Source organism: Brachycentrus maculatus, unplaced genomic scaffold (assembly GCF_059751285.1).
Source record: "Brachycentrus maculatus isolate JH-2025_06_01 unplaced genomic scaffold, ASM5975128v1 h1tg000055l, whole genome shotgun sequence".
Taxonomy (NCBI): Eukaryota; Metazoa; Arthropoda; class Insecta; order Trichoptera; family Brachycentridae; genus Brachycentrus; species Brachycentrus maculatus.
In genome coordinates, this window is record NW_028280809.1 from 6,440,579 (window position 1) to 6,462,002 (window position 21,424).

Sequence of the window (21,424 nt, forward strand, 5' to 3'; positions counted from 1 at the left end):
AAAAGAATAACAATTTCCATATAAAACTTTGTTTTCACCACTTTTTTATTAATACAATTCAACCTACCGGTTTCAACAATACATTGCCATCATCTAGTAAAAAAGTAAACTCATTGCATAATTTAGAGATTTTGGAAATTAAAAAAGCCATAAAATAAAATTTTAATATTATTAATAATCAATTATATTTAAGTAACAGTCCTATTTTTGATATTTTTCCAATTTCTGTTTCTAAAATTTCTGCACAGTAGGTTTTTGTGTATTCTCCACTTTATGTATGCGTACGCAGCTTCGTATTGTTTTCTGGGTGATTCCATTAGTTGTTATTTGGGGTTGCTATACAATGAATAATAAAAATAGCATTTTGAATTTTTATGGAGTGTATGGAAGTTTTTGGTGAGAGTATTTTAATGTTTTTGATTTAAAATAAACCCTGATGATGACAAGGTATTGTCGAAACCGGAAGGTTGAATTGTATTGATGAAAAAAAGTGGAGAAAACAAATTTAATTAATTTTATAAAAATATTATAAAATGTGTCACAAAGTATCTGCGGAAAACATTCAAGAAAAAATACAATTATTTCATCAATTTATTCGGCAGTCACTTTGTGGTAAAATCTATCCATTTTTAAAATTAATATTTTACTTAGTAAATACCACTATCAATGTTATACTTAGTAAATACCATTAGTATTTTCTAAGTATAACATTAATTAAAAAAGAATTAAAATAAGTCAGAAAAATAAATATATTTTTATTTTGACATCTCTTCAAAGATGAAGAAGAATATGGAAGTCTGGGCATTTACAGAGCTGATGACCGTCATAGGCTAGTTTAAGTGATCACTTAACACACGTGTAACATTCACCAATTCTACTCAATATTGACATCCACACTACTCAAATTCTTGGAAGTTCTGTATATATGAACCAATTTAGAAACTTTGTTCTTGAATCACTAGAACTTCACTAGAGACATCTAATGGTGAGATGTAAAGAAGCTTTTTATTAAGCAGCAACTCTTTTATTACTATGTGAGGTCCATATTCTTCTTCATCTTTGATGAGATGTCAAAAAATAATATGAAAGTAACTCCTGTAATTGGAGGTAATCCAGATTTTGTGAACAAGTATTTGGACACACTCAAAATGTTGTGATGAAAAATAATTAATAATATTAATCTTTACAAATCTGGAATTTTTTTAGTAATGTTTTTTGAAACATTAAATAATTTGATGAATTAATATATAGGTAGGTGGTGCTGACTACTGTTAAAAGTTCATAACATTGAAAACAATATAATGTCAAGGACCAACAATCTCTAATCAACTGCGTGGGTTGCCTTTTGTAGGATTAGGATTTTTTTATGAAATATAAAACAGGGTGTATAAAAACAATCGTTGACCCTTAAACATTATTAAGATTAAACAAAAAAATTATTTGCAAAATTAAGTTAAAAAGGTGTTTGGATATGTGGAACGAATGAGTGATGAAAGAACGGTAAAACAAATTTATGAAGTGAAAGCTGGCAGTTGGAAAAAGGAGCAGAGAAACACCGAAAACAACTTGGCACGATCAAGTTTGTCATATTCAAAAAAAGCGGTAAGAGTATGTATAAGGAGACGCGTGAATGCGAGGAGGCGAAGAATGTTTGCAAATACAAAGTGGTGTGGCGTTCTATTTTCTCTGCCTACCCCTGCAAAGAAGCGGTGTGATGGTTGGTTTACAAATTGTTGTGCAAGGGAACACTGCTTTTATTAAATATCCGAATAACGCTAAATCTATAAAATTTGTCTCCAGTATTTTTTTTAATGTACAAAAATATTTTTAAAAAACCAGTGATTTGAATCTTCTTAAATGTGAAGTACATTTTTTTAACATAACAAAAAATTGTGACAATTGTTTCCTCTTTTTAAGGCATTTTATTGACACAAACTTTCCCCTATGCTCAACCTGGTTTGCACATCATATATATTACTTTTGTCCGCCTCCGTAGTGTAATAGTCAGCACGCTCGGTTACCATGCTGGAGGTCCCGGGTTCGATTCTCAGGGATATAAGTAATAAATTAAGTGATTTTTTCACTCTAATATTTATTCAATATTACCCTTGACTGGTACCTGAAGCTGAGGGGTCATCACCTTTCTTTCACGTGTTAACGATCAAGATAACTGCGTTTAGATGATGCAGTGCCATATGCACCATCGGGTATGGATGATAAATTGAAAAAGAAACAAACTAAAACTTAAAGCAGCATAAATTTAAAATTAAAAATAAATTTTAAAAATAAAAAATGTGACAACCTGTAGGTATTAATATATTTTATTCCCACCAAAGTATTGAGATTGATTTTTCAAATGAAATGTCTTTGTATTTCATTGTGAAGTCGTAACCTTATACCTCGGTAAAATTAAATAAATCCCTTCTAATAATTGACAATAAACAAGTTCAATACTCTTGAATATGCTTGATTAATACTCGATATTAATCATTCACAATTTCTTCATCTTCTATGATTGTTCAAAAAAATGAGCCGTGTATGAGGGAACAAATAACTTACAAACTAAGTAAAATCAAATAATAAATATCAGAAAATTACGCATACACTTTTGTGTAAATGCGCAGTATGAACACAATTACTCAGAAGTCAATGATAATGATAGTCTTGTTTTAAATTTATTTCTTTTTTGGAAAATCAAAACAATATTTACAAAAATAACAACATAATAAATAAAAATGAAAATAAAAATAATATTAAAAAACCTGTCGTTTAAGTAAGTATAACTGTTTTTGATATGATATTATTACTTACATTACTTCATCAAAAATCAAAACAAAAATATTTTTCTTAAACGTTTTAAAATAAATATTATTGATGTCAATTTTGGTAGCACTTGGTATGCATTTTATGTATGTATATATATATATATATATATATATATATATATATATATATATATATATATATATATATATATATATAAATATGTATATATATATATATATATATATATATATATATATATATATATATATATATATATATATATATATATATATATATGTTTATATATATAAATATATATATATATACATATATATATATATATATATATATATATATATATATATATATATATATATATATATATATATATAACATATTCTATAAAATGGTAACTTATTTTATTAGTATGCTGACATTATATCTTTCCATAAAAAGTTTATAATATAAAAAAGAAGTTTAAATCTAAATACCAAAATGTTTGTTAAAAAGAAAATGCTTTAAGTGCTTAAATGCTCGAGTGTTTTATGGAATTAAAAGTAATAACCGTTATTGATTCAGTTTTTTTCATGTTTTTCAATTTTTAATCTCAATTTTTTAAACAAGTTCCGTTACTTCAATGTTGTGAACGCGTACAAAAAATAAATTTAATGTATTGGGTATTTAAGGCGCTATACAAATAATTTTAAAGAGCACGTTCTGAGACTATTCGATTTGAAAAAATCTACATCGCAGATACGAGAAGCACGATTAGTGCAAAAAAATCATATTTATTTAAAATTGAGACCAGGAGATCATAAGACTAATAGGGTGACCCTAAAAAGATGGGTAGCTGATGTAGTTCCAGTCATAGGAATAAATTTGTCAAGAAAAGGGTAAGATAATAAGGAATGGATATGATTGGAAGAGGCATATAACGAATAGTGGTGAGATGACTGAGGAAGACAAATCAGAAGAAAACTATTTTAACATCTCAACATACATGATGAATATTATAGAGGTCTGAGTATTTACATGGTTTATTAAGCTGGTTAAGTTATCATTTTACATACGGGCGACATTCACCATTGTACCCATAATTGACAACCACATTACTCAAATTTTCGGAACTCCTAGACGTATTGATCAATCTCATGACACAGTACATATAAGTTCACAACTGCCATCTATGTTGACTGAAGAAAAGCATATATTTAGCAGAGATTCTTTCATTTGTATGCAAAATCCGAAACCTGGATTATTTTTAGATACCTACTGGGAAAGGTCTAAAACCCGAAAGGTCATAAGCTTTGTACATAACCCAGACTTTCCTTCTTCATCTATGGAGAGATGTAAAAATGTTAAAATAAGTACGATGTGGAGAAAACCCAGATTTGTAAATAAGTATTAGGGAATACTCAAAAAAGTTCAGAAGAAAAAAACTGAAAAAAAACGATGGATCCGTTCAGAGCTATCAAGATTATGTAGTACTTTGTAAATAAATACAAACATGCAACATGTAAGACATGGAATGTATGTGAGTATGAAATAGTAATCACATTAGCCTTGAAATATAGAGAAAAATATTTCTCATATTACGAGGCATTACTCAAGACACAATTACCTTTAAAAGAAATAGTCTATATTCTTATATTCCTCTCAATCCATCACCGAAAGCATGATATTTAGTGTCCATAATATGTGTTTACCTATTGCGAGAGTTCTCACAGAATCAAAGTGCACAGGCGATGAGAAAAAATGCCGTAATGTTTTATTCGTAAAAAGACAATCACCAGTGTTGAGCTGTGGAGTATCTGAAAGTTCTCCAAAACGCATGCACAAATTATTCGCAATATTCTGCTTACAGAAAAATATAACCAATATTAATATTAATACAAAAATTAAGCCTCTTATAAACATTTTAGATAAACTTAGAATATTGAAACATTGTTATTGAATCACTAGAACTTTACATCTATTGGTGAAATGAAAGGAAGCTTTTTATTGATAATATGTCAAAAATAATATGAAAAATAACTCTTATAATTGGGGATAATCCATATTTGTGAACAAGTATTTGGACACTCAAAATGTTTACATTTGTATTTATGAATCAAATTTAGTAGGGTTTTTTGTTGTGCTTTTTTTATTACATTTCATAATTCTATGGTTTAGAATCACACAAAAGTAATTGTACATAGTTTACTCAATATTTTAATAGATCTAACATCCGAAGACCTTGAACAGTATTCCACTTCAGTTATAAGGTAGTCTTTATTCTATGCCACAGTTAACGCCAATATAGGAACGGTATGAAAGGTATAAACTGATCGTTATCCTGTTTCTCAAAATGTGAGTCGTGTAATTGATACAAAACATTCCAATAAGCACTGATTGGTGCGGATCTGGAGAAAAATACGAGGTATTTATTGCGAAAGTATCGAATATAATAACTAGTAATTTTCGTGAAGTAAAACTTCAGAGCAGATTGATTTTGTCATTCTATTGTAATGCTGTGTTAAATTTAGGTCATATATTTCTCAAATAGGTGGTCTTATTTCGAGAAAGAGATTCGTTAAGAATTTTTCTTGTTATTATGTCACAATTTCATAAATTATTGAATAAAAACATATCACGTCTTGTGCTTTAGAAATATTATAACGTTACGAACTTTCTTTAAATATGTAATCTTTTGATTGTTTTTTAAATGATGATGGTCGATACAAATTTAAATGAGCTAGTTTACTGTATTAAAAAAAATCTTTATTTTCCTTAATGTTAATTTTTTTTTAAATGTATGGATTTACGCTTGGATGGCTTGACTCTGGCCCGACGGATTCTCCAGTTCTTTGGACACGTTGCACATGGCAACGAGGATAGCCTGGAATGACTAGTTGTGATCGGTAGTCTGGAGGGAAAGAGAGGGAGAGGAAGATCCCCACACGATGGACCGATCAAATTAAGGCAGCAGCAGGCACCTAAGTGGTTGTAGCGCTACGTGCAGCGCAGTCAAGGGATAACTGGAGAAGAGTCATTGCTTCTGGAAGGGCCACAACCCTCAGCAATGAGGAAGAAGACGGAGAAGAAGAATGGATTTAATACTAGTAAAAAACCTGTTGATAAGTTAAGTTAAGTTTTGAGAACTCATTTTGTCGTTGTCGTGTTTACATTAATAAACTCAAAATTTGGTATTTTGTAATATTGAAATCTTAATGTGTTTTTCCACAAATTAGATATTTACTTAAAAATAATATTATTGTAGATATATTCTATCATCTTTTATCTTCTGCTTTTAATTGAATTCGAAAAAGGTTAAATTTTCCAACACTGTTTAAAATCTCCTTGCTTGTCGTTAGTGAATATAAACACAAATGTATGATTTTTTTTTGTAAAATACATATTTAATTTCAGTGGCGACTACTTATTTGAAACATGATAGGCATACAAGAGACAGACGATGAAAATGAAAACGAAGTTTAAAAATATATACGAGGAAAAAAACCGTTAAGACTGTAAAAAAATTAGAGTTTATGAAAAGAGAAAAAAAATCTTATCACAAAATTTGCCTTTCGCTTAACGAGATGATTTTAGTTTTAAAAATGTGTATTTGTGTGTCCGCCTCCATAGTGAAATGGTCAGCACACTCGGCTACCGTTCTGGGTGTCCCGGGTTCAATTCCCAGGGGGGGTCATATAATATAAGTGATTTTTTCACTGTAATATTTATTTAATATTACCCTGGACTGGTACCTGAAGCGGAGGGCTGATCACCTTTCCTTAATGTGTAAACGATCAAGATAACACTGCGTTTATATAAAACAGTGCCCTATGTACCATTGTGGTTTTATTATTATTGTATTTAGTAAATTTTAGTTTATACACATACAATTTGAAGTACACTATATCGCTTACATTAGTGATGGTCGCCTTACAACCACTTTCCCGAATTGATATTCAAAGTCGCTATTATGCTTTCCTGTCTATCATCTGAAGGTGTTAAATAAACATTGAATTATTTCAATTTAAAATCCATATATTTAAATCGTTTCCGTTACAAAAAAAAACATTATTTAGTTCATTAGTAAAATGAAATCGATTTTCCATAAGATAGTATTATTCATAGTTTCAATCTGCAGTTTATAGCACGCACTACAGTTTCGTGTTCTGTAGCGGTCAATGTAGAATATCCGCTTCGTACTTTGTCTTCTTTGTATATGAAATTCAGAAAATACCAGCAAAGTAATATGCAATTAATATATGTATATTAACCCTTAAAAATCTAAGTCACTCGTAAACGCTAAGAAAAGGCTTAGTAAAGTAAAAAAATCCTTAATTGTATTTTTGAAAATAATTATCAAAGTAAGTTTAAAATTTATGCAGGTTTTATAGGGTTTCACAGAAAAGCGGTATTTTGAAGGCATTTTTTAGGAAATTCGGAAACTCCTCATATTTGGTTCAATTGTATTTGAGTGAGTAAAATATAGGATTGTAACATTTTTATGATTATAAATTACATGTACACGTAAAACATTTTTTTAATTCCATGTCATAAAAAAGTACTGAAACTACAACATTTTGAGTGTGTCCAAATACTTGTTAACAAAATCTGGATTATCTCCAATTACAGGAGTTATTTTCATATTATTTTTTCACCAATAGATGTCTCTAGTGAAGTTCTAGTGATTCAAGAACAAGGTTTCTAAATTGGTTCATATATATAGAGCTTCCAAGAATTTAAGTAGTGTGGTTGTCAATAATGGGTAGAATTGGTGAATGTTACACGTGTGTAAAGTGATCACTTAAACCAGCTTATGACGGTCGTCAGCCCCGTAAATGCCCAGACTTCCATATTCTTCTTCATCTTTGATGAGATGTCAAAAAATGATATAGTAATTAAACTAGTGTTTCTCACATAAATGTATATAATGATAAATAATATATGTGGAAAAACTATATAGTTGTTATTGTATTACATAAAATGCCCTTCTACTAAATAATATCAATAAAGAACTTGAATTTCTTTATTCCGATATGACACAACAGTGCAATGAATATGAATAATGTTTCAATTTAATGAACGAATAATAAAACTAATAGAAACAAACAGGTTTAACATGCGTGAATGGAAAATTTTAAAACACTCTGGACACAATGATACTTCGTTATATCGTTTGAAAACGTAACGAGTTGCATTCGGATCAAGCAACTCTTAAAGCAATTAATTTTCTGTAAGCAAATTTATGAGATAAGTACTTTTTAAAAACAATAAAATGGCATTAAAACTGGAATCTGAATCCTACGCTTTAGTTCAGCCAGGGTTATTAATTTATAAAATTGATTTAAACTGGAGCTAAATTAAAATTATATTAAATTTTATCCCCCTAAGAATCGAGCCCGGGACCTCCAGCGTGGTAACTAATGCATGCTAACAACTATACTTTGGAAGCGAATAAATAAATAAAACAGTAATAAAAATGGATAAGTTATATTGCGTTTTAGTGAAAAATCACGGGGCTTCACAATTTAAAGTAATTTTAATCATTAAAATGATATACACACGGAACTATTTTTTTTAAATCTATTAACATAAACTTTGTATTTAATGATTTTTTAATCCTTCACTCGTTTTGGTTATAATAGTACGAAAGGACTTAAGACGAGGTAAAAACGGTAACAAAATGTAATTGATCGTGGAAAATATTAATAATAGTAAAACCCTTATCAGCACCCCAATGGTGCATAGGGCACTGCGTCATATAAACGCAGTGTTATCTTGATCGTTTACACATGAAGGAAAGGTGATTAGCCCTCCGCTTCAGGTACCAGTCCAGGGTAATATTGAATAAACATAACAGTGAAAAAATCACTCATATTTATTGTACCCCCCCTGGGAATCTGACCATTAAAATTGATCGTGGAAAATATTAAAGAAATAATTCGATCTTCATTAATCAAATCCTATTAAAATGTGGTCAATAAAAGTAATTGTTACCTAAAATATAGCCATTAAGTGAGGATCGTTTATACGTTTACATTTAATTACAAAGGTACATATTTTATTAAAATTAAACAGTTGAATATGCCACTTTAATGAGTTTTATTTTTATTTACGACTAGTTTTGAAAACGACAGATGTTTTCATCTTCTGGTAAAAATTAAAACTCTCAATTGTATTTTTCTCTCAGTTTTAATTTGTACCAGATGATAAAAACATCTGTCATTTCCGAAACTAGTCGTAAATAAAAATAAAACTCATTACATTGGTATATTCAAGTGTTTAATTTTAATACAATAATCATGTCATTCCACAAAGTTAATGCCGAATCAATAAATAATATAATAACATACATATAAACATACACACAAACATAAACAAAAAATTAACTCTTAGCAAATAAAAATTAAATTATATAAATTTATGTAAATGTATTAAAATATAAGCTCACAAAATAAACAAAAATTCATTATATTATTATTTTTAAGGTTCCAGTTAAGGCGTTTATTCACAATACACAGCACCTACTCCCCTTTCTCTTGTACAAAATTGGAGGGGGCACACGAGTGATATAGCCTTAAAAGCTTTTCACAACTACGGAACTATTCATAAATGGTTGGATATTTGCCGGCCGCACATAGCCGACACATAAAAATGTAAATATACCTTACAAATGCATGCATGCCTTAAAATTCATAATATTTGAGCTTAAAATTGAGAGTGTTAGAAATTGGTATATTTTGTGTTGGTTAAAAATGTGATGGTTCATTTTAAAATCAGTGTCATCGGCAGTAATTATTAATTCATTATTTTTCTGTTGCAGTTCGAATAATTCTTTGGCGAAGGGTAGTGTTCAAAAAAGTGCATCTTGTGATTTTAATACGGAATTAAAATGAAATTTTTACTTGGGGCGTGTATTATACTTGGTAAGTATTTTTTTGTTATTGATATGTGTAAGGTTATAATTGAATAATATAGTACCACATGAAAATTCCATAGTATAAGATGATTAAAGATATTCATAAAAGATACAACCCTTGAAATCTTCTAAATTTTCTCCATGATATATAAGAAGAACCACAAATATATAAAAATTTTAACTTTTTAAACTTTTTTATTATTGTAATTTCTGAACAACGTTAAAATAATGCATGTCATAATGAAATTTAATGAAATAAATAATAAATAAATTTATTTTGTATATAAAAAGCTTCGTTAACTTTGTGGTATGGTAATATATCATTCACTCATCTTATCATTTATCGTTTACAGTGTGTAATACTACTAAAAATACTATTTTATAACTACCGGTTTCAGAGTAATCATTCCATCATCAGGTCAAATGCAGACTTATCTAGATTTGACCTGAAGATAGAATGATAATATTGAAACCGGTAGTCATGGAGCAGTATTTTTTAGCGGTGTTACACAAAGTGGACAATGAATGATTAGCAGAGTGTTAATAATTGGTTTCCTATATTATTTACTGATTTGGTAATAACATTGTAGAATAACACGATCATTTCAAAATAAAATTAAAATACTTGTAAAAGACCACCTTAACTTTATTAATGTAACGACTAGTTTCGAGAACTACAGATGTTCTCATCAACATGTGAAAATAAAAACTCAAACGGATTTTATTTATATTTTTTACATCTTAAAATAGATGGAGAAGAATATGGAAGCCTGGGTATTTGCAGGGCTTCTCTTTACATAGGCTGTTTTTGTGCACACTTTACACACGTGTAACATTCCCCATATTACCCATGATTGACACCAACTACTTATTGTTTTTAAACTCATACATACCATATATCATAAATCTAATGGCGCTTTATGTGTGAGTTCACTGGAGCTATCTATCGTCAGATTGAAAAAGCTTTGTAAAATTTAAACCCCGGATTATTTTACATACCGAAAACATGATTTAATTTTTTTTGTACAGCTTATAGTTTGACCAGTTATTTTATCCTAAGTGGATCTGTGAACAAGTATTTGGACACACTAAAAAATATTGAAATTGTACTAATGTTTTTGTTATCATTTGTAGTTCTCGATACTAGTCGTGTTGTATTAATAATCTCAAAAGTGGTCTTTAATAAGCATTTTATTTTTATATTTACATTTATCCTCATAAACTTAGATGGAAGGATGTATTGTATAAAAAAAAGTGTTACACACAATTAAAATCAATTATAATTAATTCGATGAAAAATAATAATTTGCACTCATTCAAGTTTTTTATACATATGTAAATCTATACGATTTAGTCATTTGTCCTTGTGCTTGTAGTTTAATATTCAGGCAACTATCATGAATGTTAATAAAACTAAAGTAAATCAATTTTAATTATAGGTGTATGCACATGTGTAATACATATAGGGAATTAGTACTTTATCAGTACACTTAAAAAAATACTTTCAAAACAGAACAATGTCACAAAACATTCAAACGTTAATATTCGATTTGAGCTGCAGAAAAGTAAATTGACACATTATAAAACGTAAGAAAACGTAATTTTTTTTATTAATTTGGTAATTTTATTAATTTTATACTGTTATTGACCTAATATTGCATAAGGCACTTCTTGCTGTACCAAGCGTTGCTGTGGCCCAGTCTGGTTAAATGGAAAATAAAGAAAACAAATGGCACACACTTTTAAAAATGTTTTTCATGTTGTGAAGAAATGGAAATAATAAAAATCTATGAAACAATTTGATCAAATATTTGAAATAACATTGAAAATGCTAAATGAGAGAATCAGTCAAGAAGCACGTTGTCCGCCATGAGCAATGTTTTTTTTTTTTTTAAATACAGTTTGTTGATGTTACGTTTAACAGACGGTGCTACCACTAAGGCATCAAAATTTAAAAAAAAATCTGTTTTAAAAATAAAATAACTTGTTAGTCACAGGAAGATTATCTCATTTTACATTCGCTCCACGTGTCCATACCTTCAAGACACATCAAGAAATTTAATATTTTCAACTATGATTCCTTTCTGTAATCTTTAATTTTAATTCTAGATTACAAAGATTTTACATACATTCGTCTGAGGGAACAAGTTAACTCTGCTTTCATCCTTTTTTGCTTATTCGATGTTTCGCTTACATACATCAGTGTCAGTACTAGCCCAACGCTTTTATTTTAAAGTCAAGAATTTCAGTAGTGTGGTTGTCAATCATAGATAGAATTGGTGAATTTTACAAGTGTGTAAAGTGATCACTTAAACTAGCCTATGACGGTCGTAAGACCCGTAAAAGCCCAGACTTCCATTATTCTTCTTCATCTATGTTGAGATGCCAAAAAAGAATATTAAAAATTAATCGTAGTTGGAGATAATCCAGATTTGTGAACATGTATTTAGAACAACTATTTTTTTGGAAATTTAAAGTAGTAAGATCAAAAACCCGCCAGTTAGGTAAATATAGTTTTTTTAATACGTTTACTCAAAATAATCTAAATCTCAAATGCATAAACGTGCCTTAGGTAAACAGGAACATAATATCTTACAAAATGGCCTTCATCATGTAATCGACTAGAGATTGCCTACCATAATCGCCGGCGGATACAATATTGCAAATCTAGTTTATACGGAGTTTATACATTTATCGATAGAATTATCTAAAGGTACAGTCAACGTTACAAACAAATCGAAAGAAATTTAATCATATATTTGATTTTAATAGCTGTATTGATTAGCGCTGAAAATCAAGAGAGCCAACAGTCTTTAAATAAATTATTTTATTGAATATAAATAGTTCTATAAACTCAACAGTATGAGGTATTTTTACCTATAAAACGTATATATTGTTTTATTTTTGAGCTTGCAATGGCTGCACCGTCTGTTGTATGTATCAAAAACACATCCAAAATTAAACATCGATTTTAGCGGACAGCGTGCTTCTTGACAGCTATTGTCATTCAGCATTTTCAATGTTTTCGATTGAATTGTTTTTGCATAGATTTTTAATATTTATATTAAATATAGAATAAATATTACAAAAAATCATTGAAAATATTGAATAAATCAGTTACATTTATTTGACCCCCCTTGGGAATTGAACCCGGGACCTCCAGAACCGTAGTTGAGCGTGCTGACCATTACACTACGGAGGCGGACATTTTCTGGGTTAATAGATGTAACTAACTAACTAACTAACCATCACGCCGCTTCCTCGCAGGGGTAGGCAGAGAGAAAAGAGCGCCACACCACTCTGTCCTTGCAAACATTCTTCGCCTCTTCCACGTTCATGCATCTCCTCATACATAACCGCCGATTGTTACGACTCCTAACCTGACCACTTTCAAGTATTTGGCATACCTGATCGTGCCATGTTTTTCTCGGTCTTCCACTGCTTCTTTTCCCACTAACATTCGCCTCATAAATTTGTTTTACCGTTCTTTCCTCACTCATTCGTTCTACATGTCCAAACCATCTCAACGCACCTTTCTTAATTTTATCGATAATGCTTATCTCAGCTTTGCATTCCTTCCTTATTTCACTATTCGCACATCTAATAATAGATGTAAATATTTAAATATATATTTATATAAAAAAATAAGTTTCTCAATAACTAAGGTTATGCTTGATGTATCCATAAAACTCTTATATTAATATGAAACAAACGATACGAGTGTGGGAGAACAATGACCATTAATCTAAAGTTTTACAATATCCAAGTATGAGAAAATCATTTGTCATAATTTTTACAAATAACAATCGGTGCTTTGGACAAAAGTAACATTGATATTGTGTTACCCGGCCATAATAACTGCGGTAACATTACCTTTATATGTCGTTTTTTACAAGTTTGTTAACATGGTCATTGCGCAAAGTAATCAGTCACACACCGCTGTAACGAAAATAAATATGGAAAAGTGAAAACGATTTCGAAATACATTTTTCCAATGTCAATGGAATTTGAAGAGAGAATATTAAAGAAATACATATTAATCCAATAAAATAGCTTTCGAGATGTGCAGGTTTAACCTAGCCAGATTTAATAGGGGGATTGACATCCCCCATACATGAATTTTAATTTGATAACTTTAGTATAATATAATAAGAGCTACTTGCTCCATATTTTTAACAATCGTATAAATAATATTAAGAAAAGTTTGTCCGTTTTAATTTTATTATAAAATCGTTAAATGTTTCAAAATACTGTTTTTGATAAAATGCAAAATCAGTGCTGCGAGATTTATGTACTTATAAATCAGAACGTATTTTTTTTGTCTGCATGCAACATGTAATTTCCTTCACTCTGATAAATATGGTACTGCCATAACGAGAGAGCGAGATAACTAAATTACTCGGCTTTCGTTAGATTTAGTGACCTGCTTCCTGCACTCAGTCGCCGCATGACGGCACGTTAGCACGGACGTGGTTTCCTAAGACTCAGATGTGTACTACGATTTCCATACAAATATGAATTGGGTACCCCCAAAATACCCCCATTCGGATCACGTGTATTGTATGCTCAGAAAGGAAAAGGTTAAATAACATGTATACAAATTAATGGCATTGCAGACAAATTACTGCAGCATTTGATTAATTATAAAAAAAGCTATTATCCTTAGTTCCATTAGTGTATGCATGTACTGTATGAATTTCATGATTATGTTGGATGAAAACCTGATTTATTTTACAAAATGAGATCCAATCATAATTAAAACATTCCCACGAGAAAGGAAAATTGAATGCAGTTGATGAACAATAATTGCATATTGCGATGCACTTAATCGTGTACAGTGTTGTATGCACTTCGTAATATATTAAAGTTATTTAAAATAACAGTACCCTACTATTGCGGAGATCATCGGATTAAATTATTTGTACAGGAACAGCTCATAAAACTGGATACAAAATTTAACCATTTTTTCATCCAATTTTTAGTAATATTATTTTTGACATTGAAAATCACAATTTGTTTTTTCTATATTTTGGCATATTCATATACAGAAAATAAAATCAATACAAATATTAAAATCCAGTTTTTTTTACTAACCTTTCTTGTTGAAACTGCATTTTATACAATAAAAAATAACAACCATGTAATTTTTCGACCTTCATTTTATTTAATAAGTGACCGGTTTCATCGTTATGGATATCTGATGTCCAATGATGTCAGTAACGATTCGTTAAGTTTAAAGTCGGTAACTGGTCAAATCAAATAAAATTGAAATATGCTCTATAGGTACTTGTTGTTGAATTACATATATAATCTAGAAATACCGAAATTTAGCAACAACAAAAAACACTTTGTGTAAAGTGATTTACGTGGACATCTTTGCACTTAACTATTGATAGCTGCCATGTTTAAAAGTCGTTGTCATTCAGATCATATTTTTGAAAAATCATTAATCATCAACAAAACTTAAATATCAGTTTATCATACAACAATTAATTGTTTGTCGTAATCAACCTGCAATGCATTAAAAACTAAGCGTTTTGTCGTTTTAAGTATGTATTACGTCAAAGCTGTTTGTAAGTATAATTTATACATAGGCTGACAGATGCCAGTCTACAAAACTATCACCGTGGATATTCAAACGAACCCGGATATGTTTCGGTTATAATTATATAAAAATATTATTTTTGTAGGACTAAATTAGGTCATAACTTGTGGGTTTAGCTTATTTTTTAAATGAAAGATAAAAAATAAACCTTGAAAAATAAATTTTCTTCAGACTCTATTTAATAACCCACGAGTACTTTATGATTACAATAATTTTACTCTTTTTTGTACTCGGACTGATTATAACATAGTAAAGAACGTACATATTGATTATCTGCAGAAATTTTTGATTAAAAACAGGATATGTCAAAACATTGATTGTAACAATTGAATTGTATTCATTACACTTTATAAAAAATATGTAAGAATATTTATTTTTTATGAAAAAATGCACAAAAGAGGAACATAACACAAAGGAAGAAAAAAAAAGAAAAAACGTCGACATTTATTTAACAGTTTTATTTGGATCAAGGAATCAAGGATAAAGTAGACATTGATTAAAATTATAATTCAAATTAACTAACTAACTAATAAACCATCTCGCTGCTTCTCCGTAGGGGTAGGCAGAGGGAATAGAACGCCAAACCAATCTGTCTTTGCAAAAAATCTTCGCCTCTTACACATTGATGCATCTTTTTTTATACATACCCGCTGATTATTCCGACTCCTCATCTGATCACTTTCAAATATTTGTAATATTTGACCATGCCAAGTTTTCCTTGGTTTTCATCTGCTTGTATTACCAATCACATTTGCTTCATAAATTTATTTTCCTATTATTTCTTCGCTCATTCGATTCACATGTCCAAACCATCTCAACACACTTTCTTAATTTTATCGATAATGCTTATCTCAGCCTGGCATTCTTTCCTTATATTACCATCCGATAATTATTGTTTGAATTGTTACGTTATTACTTTAAGCATATTAAAAAAAAATAAAATAAAACATCGTGTGGGTCGGTCAAAGGAGTCTGTGCCTTGCATACGAACTCATATAATATATCATAATACCTACATAGAGGATTATCCATTAGTTAGATCAAAATAGGATCAGCATTATCTATATGGTCTTATAAAGTAGGAGGTAAATGTTAGATCCATTCACTTTGTTCATAACTCCAGTATAGAAGTGCTATATTTGTAAAGACAAGGGTCATCTACGAATTCTAAAATATTATTAATGGATAATTATAATATAACATAAAAGAAGTCTATTAGAAAACGTATAAACATTGAGTGTACTATTAATATAAATATCTTCAAACTTTTATTTGTTATAATTAAGTTATTTGTGTATCCACAATATTTTGAATGTATCCAAGTACTTTTACAGATTATGTTTAAAGGTTTAAATACATAAATTATTGTATAAAAATTCATTAAAAAAAATAACGTACATTAGTCAAATATATGATATTCCCGATGAGTAATTTCCATTTCTCATTTTGGGACATAGGATTAAGTCTAACAAGACTGAAAAACAGATAAGAAATTAACAAACAAGAAAGCACACTGCAAAATGTTGAATAAATCAATAAAAGTTATCGTAAAAAGGCATATAAAAAACATTACTTTAGAAGCATATTTAAAGGAAACAAATAAAAAAAAATTTACACAAATATCTTCGCAAAAAGTATTTTTTAAGTATTTTTTTTAATACCACATTTTTTTAAATGCCACAATTTTAATCTAACAATCCAGTGTGACACGTGTTTCGATGCATTCCGCATCATTTTCATTTGCGATATTTGAAAATAATCGTGGAAACAAAAGGACAATACACGTGTCAAATTAGATTTTAAGACATAATGGTACATTCATTATCAAATATAACTTAAATTAAAAATAAATCTTTACTTGTACAAAGTGTATAGATTCCATACTTTTCAAACCTTTATCGTTATCGACTGATTTTATTACAGATTGGTCGTTTCCGTGAATAAATTAAATACTTCCTTTCATTTATAGAAACGTTTAATAATTAAAACATTCTTATTAACCTGTTGCTAGTAACATAGCACCATTCACCGGTTAAATCGATACTGCGTTATTCGTTCACCCCGTTGAGACGAAACTTGTCAAAGTGAACGTACGTTTTGTGCTCGCATTTCTTAACTGGCTGTCACGAGGAATCTGGATATTACTTAACGATCCGTATCTTATTAGGCAGCGAGATACCCCGATATTGCGAAATATTCGGCGCAAGCTAAATGTAACAAATTGTTATATTGTCATCAAGGAAGATGACAATGATGTTCGGAATTATTATTTTGCGCAATACTTAATTCCATTGTTTAGTCAACATGCCCCAGATTTTTTAATTAAGGCTGTTCGCAAACTTAAAGAAGATTTGTACACTAATTTAATTACATATTTCATAATTTTGAAATACATAAATTAAACAAAAATAAACATATTTATTTAAAAAAAAAACACCGAAACATTTCTTAAGGGTTTAATAAAAAAGCTTTAATTTTTAATAAAAAATATAACTGCTTTATGGTGGAAGCCTGGGTGTAACAGTCATCAGTAGTAAGGTAGGGGAAAGCCAATTGAGATGGAATGGGCATATAGGACCCAGAGAATTTTATCATATTGTGAACCAAGCAATCGCCATGGATGTTCTTCATGTATAAATTTTATTTCACATTTAATAATACTAACAAATTTAAATAACTTATATAGCGCTATTTTCGTGAAAAACTTTATTTTTTAATTCTTAATTTATTTCTTCTATGTATTTATTTTATATTATGTCATGTATACAAACGCTGCAATACATTGCTGTATTAAATTATTTATTTATATTGTGCATTTAAAAGCCTTTCAGGCGTATGAACCAGTAAATAAAATGAATAAATAAATACATCTAGACTCTAGATTCTAGAGGAAGACAAGAAAATAAATTGATGCTTGAGAAAGATAACAGGATTGGAAAGCGTGGCCTAGGTGACGTTGTCAATTATGAAAGGACCTACTACCTTTAGTAAGTAAATAAAACACAAAGTATCTGCGAAAATAAGAAACAAGAAATTTTATTAAAATTTCAAACAAATAATAAAAAAAAATATATTTTAGTATACCATGAAATTATTAAAAAAAATTACAAAACAATAATTTGTACAAAAATACGATTTTGTTTTTCGTTTTTTTACAATTTTACGAGGGTTTTGACAATTTTCATCAAAATGTATAATCAATTTACAATATATTTTCTGTACCGTAAAATTACATGACATCGAATTTATTCTGTTGAACGAGTTTTATAAATCCGGTATTAATTTTCTCTTAACGCCCACGCTACTTACCAAGATTTTAACGATTGTAATATAAGGTAACGAATTGATTTTAATTGGTTTTCAGTAAAGTGCAAACACGTACTTATTATTTTTTGTAATATTTATCTAATTAATCAAAAACTTTATACTTTTTTTTCTACTTTTAATTTATTTGGCCAGTTACCGTGTTTCATTGCAACTGTTCAAATTTAATATAAATGGAAATTTTTCGTACATCCTCGCCAATTTTTTTGACTCCTGACCTGACCATGACCGAGTATTCGAAATACAAACTTGGTAATAAAATAATATTTTGGCAATCAATTTCTGAAAAGATGAATGTTACACTAGATCTCTCAATTTATCTGAAATACAACGATAAGCACGTAAATGGACTTTTAAATATAAAAGGGGTACTCGCAAACATATAATTCAGTAACACAATATATTTAGAAAATATATTTTTATAATTTTTTTCACTCGAATGGATTATGTTTATCTTTCAATAACCCTTTTATTTTCAAAACCATGTTTATTTAGAAAAAAAAAATATCAATTCAAAAACGGTGTTTTAAGCAAAAAATTCAATTAAGTTATATGTTACCTAGGTGTAAAGCAAATTAAATTAAAACAGGATATTGCAATCCCGCCTTTAAACCCAATTTACACATATTTTAATGGTTACATTTTTTTATATTTAATGATACCTTGATCATTATTCTACTCGCTTTTATGCTTCAAAGAGAACTTTCACCTTCACCTGTAAAATATTGTGAAGAAAAGTTTGCTACACTAACACAAATCATTTATCTTAGTGACAGATGACACAACAAATAATTTGTTCATTAGTTCAAATATTTATCTATTGTACCAGTATATTCGTATTCATCGACAAATTTTAGTCTCAAATTGTCTAGTCATTAATAATGATTGATTTATCGTTTTTGAAATGAAAAAGGAGTATATTTTTATTATGTAATGATTATAACGATATTAAAAAATATCACCGATTGGTATTTAACAATCTCGCACAAATAAATAAAAAAGAGTTTAAAAAAATCTCTTGTGCGGAATTTTTGTATGTAATTTGAAACAGGGGCATTTTTAGAAAGGTATTTATATGTTAAGAGTTCTCCTCAAGGACCCTTACCTTCTCCCCTTCTCTCCCTTCTTAAGGGCTTCGTTAGTTTGATCAAATCTCAAATCTACTTAACCCAATCACCAATTAATTAAATATTTTGACACAACCTTCCCCTTTTTTCTTCTTTTCCATTCAACCAGACTAAGCCTTATGATGCCGTGGCTGGGTGTAGCTAATTAAAATAATCTGAAATAATAAAAGAAATGTATATAAATTAATACAAAAAAATCAATAGTGACCTGTCAAATGTGTTTTTTACTTCGTCAGATAAAAATATACATTTTTGGAAAAACAGTATTTTAAGGCAATGGCAGCGCCACCTATTAAACGAATGATCAAAAAAACATGCTATTGCATTGTGCATGGCAGAGAGCGTGATTTTTGACAGCTGCAAAAATATTGTATAAATTGTGAAATAAAACATATTAGAAATGTGTGCTGTGTCTATTCTTTCTATTTTATTATACCAGAACGAGCCACCATAACGCGTGGTTGCATACAGTTAGTTGGAGAATAAAATATTCATGAATTTCGTGAGAGTAATCAAGGTACCTTGTACTTTTTCAATTAAGAGTAAATTTTCTTATAATTTTTATATTATTTCTTCTTTCATCCCACCATAGATGTCTCCCGTGAAATTGTATTGAATTCAAGCACTTTGTTTCGAATTTGAATAACAAACATAACTTCCTTTTATTTCACTAATATATATCTCTAGTGAAGTTCTAGTAATTCAAGAATAATGTTTCAAAATATGTAGGTTCATAGAAATAGATAATCCGAGAATTTGAGTAGTGTGGTTTTCAATCATGGGTAGAATTGCTGAATGTTACACGTATGTAAAGTGATTAGTAAAATCAGCCTATGAAGGTTGTAAGCCCCGTAAATGCCCAGACTTCCATATTATTTTTCATCTATGTTGAGATTTCAAGAAAATAATATAAAAAATAACTCCTAATTGGAGATAATCCAGTTTTGTAAACAAGGAATAGGAACACTCAAAATGTTGTATACTAAAAGGTTTTAGAGTATTTATCTTGCAAATAAGTATCATTGAGCAAGTAAAATTATTTTAAAATTGTTTTATTTTTTATTATTAAATTTTAACAATTATCGGGTACAAACACAATTTTTGTTTTGAAATAATTTTGTATGTATAAATATCATTGTGTATTAAAATTACTATGCATTTAATAAAAATAATATAAACTCTTTTCACACGAGATACTTAGTGTATTTCTTGAATTTCTCACTTCGAAGATAGGAAGATATTACGAGGAATTGTTTTAATCTAGGAAGTTATATTGTGAATTTTTATTATTGGCAAAGGAAATAACAGCGATGCTTTGAACAGAAGTTTAATTAGGCGTGTCTTCGTGCAGAGCGCTGTACTCGACATTTGATGTTCATTGCAAATGAAATAATTAAATGTACTACAAAAATAACGAACAACAAAAACTATTCATTAGTTATATTATCATAAGTGCTGTCTTGACGATCTAATTTATTGATGTTCAAATGATGATAAATTATGACGTTTTATTGCATATACAGGAAATTTGTGATGTAGTAAAAATGTAAGGTTTTTTAACCTACTTTTTTTAAAATTTATTTCCTGATTAATTTTCTATATTTATATTGTTACAAAAATTGAGACATATTTTTGGGTTGCCTACTTTTTTTGACAAGGCACCCAAAATCATACATAATGAATTTTTATATC

At 29.0% G+C, this 21,424-nt stretch overlaps 1 protein-coding gene across 1 annotated transcript in view; it reads left to right on the forward strand.

The window, feature by feature from the left end:
• Positions 1 to 9,353: 9,353 nt before the first annotated feature.
• Positions 9,354 to 21,424, forward strand: part of LOC148311963 (uncharacterized) — a 40,312-nt gene continuing 28,241 nt past the window's right edge. Inside the window, exons 1-2 of the mRNA XM_088278270.1 lie at positions 9,354 to 9,413; positions 9,581 to 9,683. Coding sequence (XP_088134396.1) covers positions 9,650 to 9,683 — 34 coding nt within the window. The 5' untranslated portion in view covers positions 9,354 to 9,413; positions 9,581 to 9,649. The remainder of the gene's footprint in view (positions 9,414 to 9,580; positions 9,684 to 21,424) is intronic.